Genomic DNA, 12,805 nt, shown 5'->3' with positions numbered 1-12,805 from the left:
TGTGTCGTCCATCAAGTTATTGATACGACATATACCCAACTTGTTTACCGCGATCCACAGTACTAGCGAAAAGACTGAGCACCAGATCTTTGGAGAGGCGGCCGAACCAAAATTTGAGCACCGGTCAGCATGGTAGAGGTTGCCTATTTTTACTATCTGACGTACTTGCCACTGCAAGGCCATAGGTAGGTTCCTGTATGCTCTTGCTACGTCGCTTTTCCACAGCAATAGGTAACCGTTTCGAGGTGCCAACTCCGTCATGTAGGGACCAAAAGAGACGAGCGAGTCGTAGTTAACCCTTGATTTCTCTTTGTCCATCAGGTCATTGAGAGATGGAAAACCGAAACTCATGTCGGTGCACACTCGTAGCTTCGATGAGCCTGCTTTTTCTACGATGAGTAGAGGAGACACTTTCATACCCGGGAGCAAGTGATAGAAATGTGGCGAATACCTGTCTCCTGCGACTTCTTCGTCCCTCGATTTCTCTAGGGCGTCAGGGTGCTCGTTGCATATACGGTGGTTTGGGTGTTCCACGGTCTCGGGTGACGGTAGGGTCGCGAATGGCCAAAAGCCGTACGTTAAGCCATGCATGACTGAATCGACGAAAGGTCGGTTTGGGTGGTCCAGCAAGAGATGATTGAGTAGAGGCACGTTAACCGGGCACACTATTTTGAACACTTCCGGGTATTGCTTAATGGCATAGGCTGCGCATGGGTCGTCCTTTAAATCGGGAGGTTTGGGCAGGGGTTGTGCATAAACACTGCAGACATTATTCGGGTTCCCCAAGTGGGCAGGGAAAAATGATTGGGAGTATGATTTGTCATAAAATGGTCTATCACTCCACACCTGAGCCATAACACCCACACTACATATGTGTAGCAGGCTCAGTGAATATGTGGTTATCATGTACATACAGTTCTGCTCAGTTATCTGCTCATCAGGACAAGTTATTCATATGTAATACATGCTGTAACTTCTTTCAGATTGAAAAAAGCTTCCAAAAGATTGACTACATACACTGACTCAATGTTTTGGTGTGATCTCATCAACTCAACTGCATGTAACACACTTTCTGTTACTAAGACATAGCTTCAACAATATTGCCTGAGCAGCTACAGAATTATATGTAGTGAATTTTTGGGAAAAAAATTTCAAAGTCGAAAAAGTTACATGTGGTATAACATGTGATTTATTTATTCTGATGGGCAAAAAACTGAGCAGACCTGTATGTACATGATAGACAACTATTGACTTAGCTTGCTGCACATATGTAGTGTGGGTGAAATGGCCCAGGTGTGCAGTATTAGATTCTTTTATGAAAAACTGTACTATTAATCATTTTCCTCTGCCAAATTGGGGAAGTTGAATGATGTTTACAGTGAAAGGCTCGAGTCGATCGCATTGGAGAAACCTTTTGTGTTTGACCAGTCCCACTCCAGGCCCCTTCTGAATCTGCTGGTCGCGTTGTCGACTTTGTCTTGACTGGTAGTAAGGCAGGGAAGGTTTGGATGAGCTTGGAACAGAACTGGAGACCACGGTGTGGCTTTGTGTGACGTTTCGTGAATTGGGATGTACTGCTTATGTGTAAGCTTGTACTTACTTGGTGAGGGTCTCGCTGACCGATTGTAGCACAAAGCTCTTGATAGTCGTGTCAAGAACTCTAGTTGAGGTTGTAGTGCTGTTTGCGGGTGTGAGACGCGTTGCATCCGACGACGTCGCACACATGGTGAATACGTCCGGTTCTGCAAGGGTTGCTGCACACCCCAATGTTCCAGTTGCCGCATAGCTGAAGGTTGGGTGGGGCACCTTTCGGAACTGTGCGTATATGGGGAGGTGGGCAGTGGGTAGTCAGTTTGTGTCTTTGGGGACTTTTTTTTTTTTTTTTTTTTTTTGTGTCTTGGTGACATTATGAGCAGCATGTTGTGACTCACTCGGCTTGATGTTGCCGTGCCATACAGGGCGGGGCGTAGAAGCCTGAGAATTCCTGCGCTTCGGTGCATGGGTAGTTTCCCTAAAGGGTCGCGCGCTAGAAGACGCGTAAGATTGTGGCGTTGCGTTTTGTACAGCATGGGAAGCGTAGGTAGGTTGGGCAGCGCTAGGGGTAGGTCGTTGTCTTTGGATGCCAGTAGACGTGGCAAAGGTTCTGACAGCGAGAAGGGCTGGGCTGTTGAAATCTCCGAAGGAGAGTGCTGGTCTTGTTGCAAAAGCGAGGCGCATTCGGGCGTCGTAGTCGACAATTTGGGACCAGTCGCCGTGCTCTGCGAAGAGGTTGAGCATGTCGTAAATGTGCTCCAGGTACCTGCGCATATCGTCCTCAGTGGTTGGAAAACCGAAAACGATGGCGGCTCCGATGAGGTCGATGACGCGTCGCCACTCGCGCTCGTTCGGGAAGAAGTGACGGATTGATGTGAAAGTGTCTGTGGGTTTTGGTGACTTCTTCGCATCGTATTCATCCGGCCATAACACCTTGACTGGGCAGATGTAGTGGCCTCTGAGGAGAGCCGGTACAAGGGAAAAAGGGAAGCCCAGTGGCCTGTTCGGTTCCAGATTGAACTTGTCGATCGAGACTGCCCAGCCAGCTTTCCTGTAAGCTTTGACCGCATCTGCGATGTCTTGAGCGCCAACTGGTAAGGGACCAGAAATGTGATTCTTGGCCTTTGCGAAGGGTAGGGTGTCGACCACGTCGTCTGAGTCGCTCGAGCTGTCGCTCGAGGAGAGGGAAGAAGAACTGGACGATGATGGAGAAGAGCTTTTCTTGCGTCGTCGCTTGGTCTTCGAAGAGCTCTTGCAATGTTTGTGCCGATGTCGTTTCTTGGAAGTTGATGCCACATTCTCGGCGGTTTCAACTGGGTGTTCTTCTGCGGTAAGTCCCAACGGGTTGAGGACGTCTCTGAGTGGCGGCAGGGCTGGACGTAATTGGTTTGCGGCGTTGATGGCTGCTGCTCCTGCGTTACCGACAGCTTGTTGATAAGCGTTCTCGGCCCGCGGTATGATAGGGGGTAGCCTAGGACGTGGCGGTATGGGAGGAGGCTGTTGGTCGCGAAAGGGGTTCTGACGTCTGAACCTCGGCACGAAATGTGCGAACGCATCGGGATGGAGTACCACCGGTGGGGTATACTCAATCGGTAATCCGACAGCTGGGATGACGCCGCCGAGTTGGAAAGTGGCCCTTCCGTTCTGTTGATCGAGCTCTCTGGCTGATAGGCCAAAGTCGGAGAATTTTGGGAGAAAAAAGGGGTCGTCGAAAGGTATGATATTGGCGAACCTACGTCGTAGTTCCCATAAGTCCGTCGTACTGCTTCCTCCGGATCTGTCGTATGATCGTAGTAGCTCTGTGAGGCGCTGTTGTATGGTATTCGCGTTTTGACCTTGATTTCCTTCTGCATCTCTGTTCAGTATTCTGCGAAAGTCCATACAACGTGACGGGTGATACAAGTACGGAGTGACTTGTGGAATGTCAGGGATAAGACAGCGGTGATAACACGGTGTATGAGCGATAGATGTGAGATAGGGAAACTTCTCAATTTAACTTCAATAAGCTTTTTGTGTATGTTTCAACGGTACTCTGATCTGCAGCTGGGGAAATAAACAAGAAGAATTTCGTTGAACTACACCTGATACAAGAACAGGGATAAGTTTTCCCTTGCAGAGAAGAACTACCGATGAGGCGAAGCTGGAAGGATGGTAGATGACTGTAAGTCAGTTCGAGAGGTAGGTCCTTTGGCTGGAGGAGGCAGGACTTCTCCGGCTAGGCGACCGGTACCCTCGTACTATAAACCTAACTGCCGACAACCTGTGGTTGGTGGAAAACGAGAGGTAGGTGTTATTAGCATATCCTTCTACGCTTGCCTAATCGGTGAAACGCCTGTGACACCCTCTCTGACATATCCCACATGATTAATGCTACATCAATCCACGAGTAGGGGGCGGTCCAGAGAGCTGATTTCAAGTTTTTAGTGAATAAAGCGGGCGGTCTTGAATACAGCCCCTGTATTCTCCAAACCAGTCGATTTGGGTGAGAAATCAAGTTGTAGTTTACAGCGTGAAGCCTGGTGTATTTCCATTTCCTCCTCTCTTTTGTCAGGGTTGGGCTAATCACGATAACTTGTGCGTGAGTTGCTGGAAGGAAGCGACTTCAAGCTCTTGGGCCCTCTGGCAGGAGTTGTATCCTCCTACAAACAAAGCTCAAGTTACATTGGAGGTTTGGTAGCCTTAGTAACCATCTCTCATATTCTTACAATAGTTCTTAAAGTTGTTCTTCGTTTCTCCCCCTCCTCATACTGTGTCTCGCTGTTGATAGGCTATATCATTGAAATATGTGGTGATTTTGAAGAGAGATACTGCGCGTGAACGAGAAGCGGCTGCCGCTTAAGCACTCTTTCTGCTCGTTTGTCCCTTTGTACACCGATTGGGAACATCTCGGTCCGAATGTATTTCACTTTGAATTCACCTGAATTATAGACAGTTCCAGACCGCCCCCTTCCCTTCCCATGTTTGTATTATACAGTCATAGTTTTCTTTTCCCCGGCTAAAAGGGGGCGGTCAATCCTCACAAGGGGGGGCTGGATTTAGTAAAATCCTATAAATAAAGGGGAGTCTTTCCAAAGAAAGAGGAAACTCACCTTATCATACTTTAACCAATTCTTTCAGACCATCCTCTGTACCGAAGTCCAGCTGGGTTAGTTACGCATGTATCTAAATCTCAGTTCCACTTTACCCTTTCTTGCTTAAAGGTTGCCTTCATAGTATCTTGAACTATAATCCATGATTTTCTCTACTCCAAGTATTTCATTAGTCCCATCGTATTCACCTACTTTCTGGCTAATAGCTTCGATTATGAAATGTTATTGATTTAAATCTAGAACCTTTCTACGTACCTAAAACAACTCTGGAATAACTGCGAAACATATTGCGGTTGTGCAGCGGTTGTGCAGCGGGTCGGGTAACCACTACGCCCAACGAAATACATAGTGCATTCCGCGCACCGCATCGTATAAGCATAGATACCAATAGCGGGTCGTCCACTACGCAGCCCAACCCGGAAGGTGGATCTGCGATATTTTGCGGAGTAAACAATCATCCTGGCTGGGTACAGGGTATTGAGATAGTGCCATTCATTCATCCAACGAATCATCGACGCCACCTCCCTTTCCACCATCAAAACCGTCACACGCCAGCTCATCTTCGCTCCAAACCTATCAGGGCCAGCTTGTGGATTGGCCATTCGATCATTACCTTCAGAATCTTCCCTTCAATACCTTGATCCTGGAGCTGTCGATTCAATTTCTGGGCTCGCTTGTGGGTTGCAATTTGACCAATCATAAAAGGTACGAGAATACTACATTCTTACATCTTAGTGCCTACGTCTTTGGATTTCATAAGTATTGATTTGCTTTTTTTGGATTCTTTTCACCATGGCGATCTGCAAAAAATCTTCTCAAAACACATCCCAAAATACCCTACAGGTACCAACACAGACCAATCGACAACTTCGACCACCTAGCCCAGCTCGCATAAGGCCAGGCTTTGTTGTCCCCCCTAAGGACTCTCGATCAGCTATAAGTGTTATCGAGTCTGTAGATTCAACTGGTGATTCCACTGGGCCACTTGCTCAACGTGCCGCTTCACCTCAACCCTCAACTTTTAAGAAGAAAAGCCAAGGTACGGTCAAAGATCAAATAAAAGTCAAGCCAACTTCAAACAGAAAGGTGAGTTGGATTTTTACAATTCTTACAATATTGTAACAATCTTTTCATTCATCTTTCCGATTTTTGTTTTCTTTTTTTGTTTTCTTTTTTTGTTTGCTTTTCTCGCTAGTCTCGATCTTCTATCAGTAAACGTGCTATATCTCCTTTGTCAACATCATCAAGTGGTGCAGCTAAGAGAACTCGTATGGATGTAAGTGGTTATTTTTATTCTTCTCTTGGAGGTGATAATCACTGATAAGTGTTTGTATCAGCCCTATGAGATACCCAGCGATCTCGATTTATCCCAAGGATCTGACGTGGAGATCGTTGGGTCTACCGAACCTGGCTATAACGAGGCTCGGGCAATAGCTGTGAAGAAGCTCCTTGCGTATTATCTGCCTCCTGATGTAAGTCTTTCAAGGTTTTTTCATCACTGCTTTTAAATAGATGGCTGATCTCTTATTTTCCACCTCTAGGGTCGTTCTTACGAGTGCCAATTTTGTCACAAGAAGTTTCTCAACGGAACCTCATCATATTGGAACCTTTGGGGCCATCGTGAAGCTATCGTCCAGCTTGCAAGCAGCGAGCTCGAGCAATAGCTGAGGGTCTTGATCTTCCACCCAGCTACGCTGAAAAGAAGGAAGCCTCCAAAAAAAATGGCCAATTGACTTTGACAAAATTTGTAAGTGGCCCGGTATTCACTGTGGAACTCTTGAACATGCTCCTTGTCATCTGGATCGTTCGCCACACCCTCCCTTGGGCTCGATTTGAAGACGTCACCCTCCGAGCGTTGTTTTACACTGCCAACCGAAGTGCCGTGGTCCGATCTAGCACTTGGGCTGCCCAACAGTCAGTTCAACTGTTCTCAGCCTTGCATAACAAGGCCATTAGCAACTTGAAAGTAAGTTATTGTTTATTCTCTGTTTCATGTTTGAAATCAAATTCTTTCTAAGTCTGTTGTCATATCACTCAGGAAAATGACGGCCGTTTTTGCCTCATTCACAATGTGTGGACCACTAAGGGCAACCGATACGCCTTTGTAGGGGCATCAGCTAACTACATCAATCATAATTGGGAGTATAAGTCGACTCATCTTAATCTCAAGATGGTCGGCTGGCGTCATTTTGGAGTCCTTCTGGCCCGGCCAATCGGCCGATTCTTGATTCAACATGGACTTCATACAAAGATGAGTCTTTTCTTTGTATTCATTCTCATTTTAATTGTCTAAATTTGTCTAATGAATATTTTTCTATAATTACATGCTAGCCCAGACAACCAACAGTGGGGGTAACAACGGCCCAATGGCTTCAGAACTTGAGTCAATGTTTTTGGAAGCCGAAGATCCGGTCTCATGGGATCCTTCCTCTCATCATATTTGGTGCTATGCCCACAAACTAAATCTTTTAGTCGGGCACGGTCTTAAAGCACTTGGCCGAAAGGTTAGTGTTGCTAAGCCATCCATACCTTTTGGAATTCCTCTTCCTGTACCTGGAATCGAACTCAATGACGGTGAGGACAATGTTTATGATGATATCAATGACTCCGACGAGGACAACCAATCTGCTTTACCTGATGATCCCGATGGTGTCGATGATGAGGATGAGATTGAAGACTTTGGTGGTTCTTGTGACATGAACAATTTGGTAGCCGTGGCCCTTGAAAAGGTGAGTCAACAAGGCCTTCTTCATCTTTTTCATTCATTTGGAATCTGATGGAAAGATCGCTTGATAGGTGGATGCAGTCTCTGGCCAGATTGCATCCAGTGCAGCTCGCCGCAATGATTTTAAGACCCGAGCCCAACGTATGGGTTACAATGGTTGCATGCTTAAGCAACCCTGCAAAACTCAATGGAACAGCCACTTTGAGAGTCGCAAGATCGCTTGTGAGGCTCAAGAGGTATCTTTTTTTATTTGAACTTTTTTTTTCATTTCCTTCGTTATCATTTATAACTAACAATCAATATTTCAGATCATAGATTCGATGATTCTAGCTGATCGTAAGGCGGCCTTCTTCAAGGGAGTGACCATCTCTGCAACAGAATGGGAGGCTGTTGATATGGTAAACAAGATATTAAAGGTGAGATCACTTCATGATTCCTTCATGATTCCTCGTTTCCGAAACAATATCTAATAACATCTTCAACTTTATTTGCATCAGGTTTTTGTTGATGCAACAGCCCGGGTCGAGGGCAATGGGCCAACAGGATGTATCCTTTTAGCCGAATATCAACACGTCATTTCTGACCTCAAACAGCATCAAGTTGATGCGTGCCTCTTTCCAAGAGTTGAAGAAGCCATTGATGTTATGTTAAAGTGGCTGAATGAATACCGAGACGAGGCTGCTGCCTGTGATGCCGTAGTCCTAGCCACGATCCTCAACCCCCAATACCGACAAAAGTTTTTTTCACTCTATTATCAAGAACATGACTACTCCTCTCGTACTCTGATTGAAACAGCCTTTGAAGAACGTCTTGAAGAATTGGATCAGCGTGAGGCAACACCTTCACCTCAAGAATCTCAACACACCAACGATACTACGCAGGTTGACGAGTTTGATGTCTTTGGAGCTCCTGATGGTGCTACAACTAAAAACAACATATCGGAGCTCGAAGACTATTTGAAAGGAGCCTTTCCAATCAAAAAAGACCAGACTCCGCTTAGTTGGTGGGAGGTAAGTTCTTTTTTTCTGTCCCAATTTATTTCTACCTCACCAATACTGATCTATTTGTATTCATTCCACAGGAACATCATCATCGTTTCCCAACACTTGCTAAGCTGGCACGTGATTATCTTTCGGTCTCGGCAACCTCGTGTGCATGTGAGCGCACTTTCTCCGCTGCTGCTGACGTTTGTGTCCCATCCCATGGCAGCATGCTGCCAAAGACGATGGAGCGACTTGTTGGATCTCAGGCTTGGTTGAAGGAGGGAATCATACCCGATGGGGTATTTCATGAGGCTGCCAAAGCCCTTCTAGGTTACATAGAGTACTCGAACAAGAGAAAGGGCTAGCCATCTTGTTATTTATACAACTCATAACTTTGGTTTTACTAGCTATCAATTTAGGTTGGGATTACTTCTTACTCCAAGTTATCCACTCTCTCTATGAAATTCATTTTCAATCGGCTTGACCCCCTTTACCCGTCATAGTGCGCGATATAGTGGTCTGGTTCATAGTGCACTATATAGTGCATTTTTAGCGGTTTCGCCGCTGCGAGATCTTGCCTTCATTTTTTGGAAAAAAATTGCGGAGCAAGTGCGCCCTGCTTGATAGCGCATGCTGCGCAAAGATACGGAAATCCGCCAGATTTCGCAGCGTTTCGCAGTGATTCCGGTGTTGCCTAAAAGCTACGTGGATCTACTTGGTCACTATCCAGTTCTTGCAACGTAAAGTTGGCAAGATCCCTGTTAGTCTTCGGACGCAGGCTACTCTAGATCTTGTATCTCAGAGATTATAACCAGGCCTGAAGGTTGACCACCTTACATCTGTTAACTTACACTGGGCCTCGGAAACATGTTTCTTTGAAACACCGTGAAGAGCTTGTGGCTTTAACCACATTCATTACGATCATCATCCTCACTTGAGGATAAGATACAACGGATATCCCGCGTACCCAGCGGAATACTTAGTCAGGAATCTAACTGAGTGAGAACTAGACCTCATCAGTGCCCTTTAAAGGTTGCCACCCTGACAAGCATCATGTCATATTCAAGATCTGGGTCTAATTTGAAGTTAAGGAAGCTGTGAGGAGTATGCACCTGTTTGACGTACTCTTCACTGAGAGTAAGTGTTCAAATGGTGTGTGTGGTCATAACATGGTACACCCAAGTGAAGAGTGCAGCTAGTTGACCTCTAAGAAGAGGATTTGAGAAAGGAAAGGCAATAGTGAGGCAATAAGGTGATATTATGCTGATACTGAGGCCAACTTAGACTCCATAATAAGGAGGAAGCTGTGCCACTCAAGGTTTATTTCTAAAAACAATGATGGCTCTGTATTTGTAGAAACCAGTACCTTGGGTGTTTAGCAATACAACCAATAATGATCAAGAATGGTCTTTAACAAGCTACATACACAACAAAGCATGGAATCAAAGATCCTCTCAGCAAGAGTCAAGTAAAATGTGGTACTGTGTTGTGATTATAGTAAAAAGATGGAGGATGCTGCAAAGGAAGAAGGGATGTTCATATAATCACAGGTCAAGTGTCAACTTGTGGTTTGTGTGTGAGGCTTGTCACACATCAACTTGTGGTTGATGCCTGAATGAAGTTTATTATATATTCAGTAAATTAAGTACATGTGTTTAAGGGGCTCTTGGAACTGAGCCTCAAGGTATAAATTATGGCTTTATACAATATTGTCATTTCACATATGATAATGTTAGCCCATCCTGTAATCAGGGCTCAGGGCTTACAGAAGCTTGGGGATATGTGAGATCTTTGGTCCTACTACCAGATACAGAATATGCATCTGAACAGGATACTTATATCTCAGTATCATTCACCCAGGCAAAACAGAAAGAATGCTTGTTGTTCATACAGTTCCAGACTTATATTCTGTGGGAGTCAAATGCCCGTGCACTGGAATGTATAGTGGCAAACTCTGAACTTCTTCCTTATAAGTAGAGTCATCTGTTGGTTTCCAACATTTTCCCTCCTTGTTAGATCTCACACAAAGATTGTATAAATTCCTTCATAGATAAATCAAGTTTCTACATTAAAAGGTCAAACCCCCTTGACCAATGATGAAGTTGACACCAATTTTATTATTTTTGCAAATCTCCATCTCAAAGGCAAGACCCTTTGGTAATGGAGGATTTTCAAAGGCTTCAAAAGAAATTGGCTATAGTGAAGACCCATGGAATTATACTGTTGTATCACCAGATGATATGTTAGATGACGATTACAGTAATCCTGGGAATGGAATGTTCATAGGTGCAACTAGTAGCGTAAATGATCATGAAAACTTTTGGGAGAGAGGCAAGTACTTCCTTGTCACAGATTCTTGATTCACCAGGACCTAAGAGAGCCCATCATTAGATATCTGACTGCTTGATCATTTTTTTGTGAAATTTATAGCTGCAAGTCAATTGGAAGAACTCAAGAAGCAAGATCAACCAGATTCAATGGAAAGTTAGTGTGACATATCAGTTTATATCTTTTCTCAGTACTGACATTTCTTGTGCAGGGATACAAGCAGTTTTCAACACCCTCATTGATGATGGTCAGTGAATCACTTTTTGGATCTGCTCAAGGAACCCATGACAATAATATTGACAAACAGATCCTTCAACTCACATAATCACTATCCAGCAAAAAATGATCACATTGGAAAGAACATATGTATGTACAGAATCATTTGAGTGAAATCTGCTCTTGAGGGTCTTGATTGAATTTCAACATGATATGAAAATTTTGGTCTTCCTTAGGGCACGGTACTTCTGAGATCAGTAAGTCACCTGGTTACAAAACTCCATTCAACAAAGCTTTCAGTGTAAATTCTCAAAGGAAGAATGCACTGAATGTTCTTTCAGAGATTACATCCAAGCTGATATAAGAAACTCTTTCAAAATCAATTGGTTTTTACACAGAAGAAAGATTGAAATCTGTTCATATGGACTTTTTGCAGGCTAAAGAGAGACATGCAGAGAGATTCTCCAGATGTCTTAGGCCTATGATGGAGCAGTTTATGCAGGGATGTATAGAATCAATACCAGGGATTGCAGAATTCTTGATGAGGGTATGCATTGGGGTGCTCACGAATGGAGGAGGACATTCACACCATGGACCCTAGCACTTTTTGATATTGAAGAGAGATGATAGGCTTCTTGATATAGAGTTTGATTCTATCTATGAAGGCCCATATGGTGGTAGTGTTTTTGGAATCACAGACGGAAGTACAGCTTTATAATACTTGTTCTTTGTATAAATCATAAGTTGTAGTTGGTTTTACAAAAGAGCATCAAAAATTTCAATCAATGTAAGAAGCAAACCAAGACAAGAATTCAAATACAGACTTTTGTTAGTGTTGCAGTGAATACAAGATACAAAGAAGACATCTTGCTTTTCATGTGATGGTATTTATTTGTATGATCAGATTTTGAGCCCTTCAAAAACAAATCAGGGTTAAAAAAGTCCTTCTCTTAGCTTCCGCCCTCACATTTGGTTTTGAGAGCATGATTTCCACAGCCTTACAATAAAATCCTTCAAATTAGATGAAAAATGTTCCTGGATTCTATTTCTGAGCAGTTTTCAATTTCCTGTTGTCCATCATGAGATTTGTAGAGTTGAAGAATGATATAGACACAATTCATTTTCAATCAATCTTATCAATAAATTGACAAACAATATTCAGAATTGATAAGGATTTTGGTACAATTGCAAGCTTCCCTTGGAACATTTTTCAAGGGTTCTATGTTGGAATCCAAATTGTTTGAGGTTGTATTTATGAAAGTTTAAGTGGAATAGATCAAGGAGCTTGGATTGATTGTGAACTTCAATGTCTTTCATGATACATTACAATTCAGCTTTAGGCATTTTATATTTCAGTTTGTCTCAGATACTGTTGACGCATTCAATCCAAAGTGACATCATGAATATCAATCTTGGTTCTTCTTTAGAGATCTGAGTCTTAGATTTGTTTTCTGATTCCAATCCTGAGTTGGATGACTTTACAAGACCAAGTTCAGATTTTTCCTATATCTAGACTCCAGTTCATTCTAGTAAACATCCAAAACCTTCATCACATGTTGATAAATCTTTAGTCTAGGAATTGAGAAGCAAAGGTAAGAACTTGGTTTTTCTTGAAATACTTTTGAGGTGGTGTTTTGTTGTGTCAAATGTATTCCTGAGATTTTGATTACTTGGAGAATTCCATTCACTTCAATTGGAGTTTGGAGGAGTTAGTCACTGTGTGACATAAGATATATATGGTCATATCAATTTATTAAAGATGATGATCTGAGACTGTAGCTCAGTTTGTGGTAGTGCAATTTTTTGAAAAGGGTGTGCTAGGGTAAATTTTGAAACCTGTGGGATGTGCACATTGTACAAAAAGTCAAAAATAATCAAGAAATACAACTGGCGCTCCTCATGAAGGTAAATATATGCAATAATTTCCCACA

At 43.5% G+C, this 12,805-nt stretch overlaps 2 protein-coding genes across 2 annotated transcripts; one reads left to right on the top strand and one right to left on the bottom strand.

Annotated features, from left to right (window-relative positions):
• Positions 1-1,596: 1,596 nt before the first annotated feature.
• MELLADRAFT_108073 (uncharacterized protein) lies at positions 1,597-3,414 on the bottom strand (the record flags this gene model as incomplete). Its single annotated transcript, XM_007411775.1, has 2 exons — positions 1,597-1,754; positions 1,932-3,414. The coding sequence occupies 2 exons, from the start codon at positions 3,412-3,414 to the stop codon at positions 1,597-1,599; spliced, it is 1,641 nt and encodes a 546-aa protein (XP_007411837.1).
• Positions 3,415-10,426: 7,012 nt separating this feature from the next.
• Positions 10,427-11,592, top strand: MELLADRAFT_108072 (uncharacterized protein; the record flags this gene model as incomplete). Its single annotated transcript, XM_007411914.1, has 5 exons — positions 10,427-10,616; positions 10,761-10,814; positions 10,870-10,905; positions 11,111-11,131; positions 11,519-11,592. 5 exons carry the CDS (start codon positions 10,427-10,429, stop codon positions 11,590-11,592), a joined length of 375 nt encoding a protein of 124 aa, XP_007411976.1.
• Between the last annotated feature and the right edge of the window lie 1,213 nt (positions 11,593-12,805).

This window comes from Melampsora larici-populina (assembly GCF_000204055.1).
Source record: "Melampsora larici-populina 98AG31 unplaced genomic scaffold MELLAscaffold_27, whole genome shotgun sequence".
Lineage (NCBI taxonomy): Eukaryota > Fungi > Basidiomycota > Pucciniomycetes > Pucciniales > Melampsoraceae > Melampsora > Melampsora laricis-populina.
Note: the sequence above shows the minus strand (reverse complement) of the source record. Positions and strands in the feature narration are given on the sequence as shown.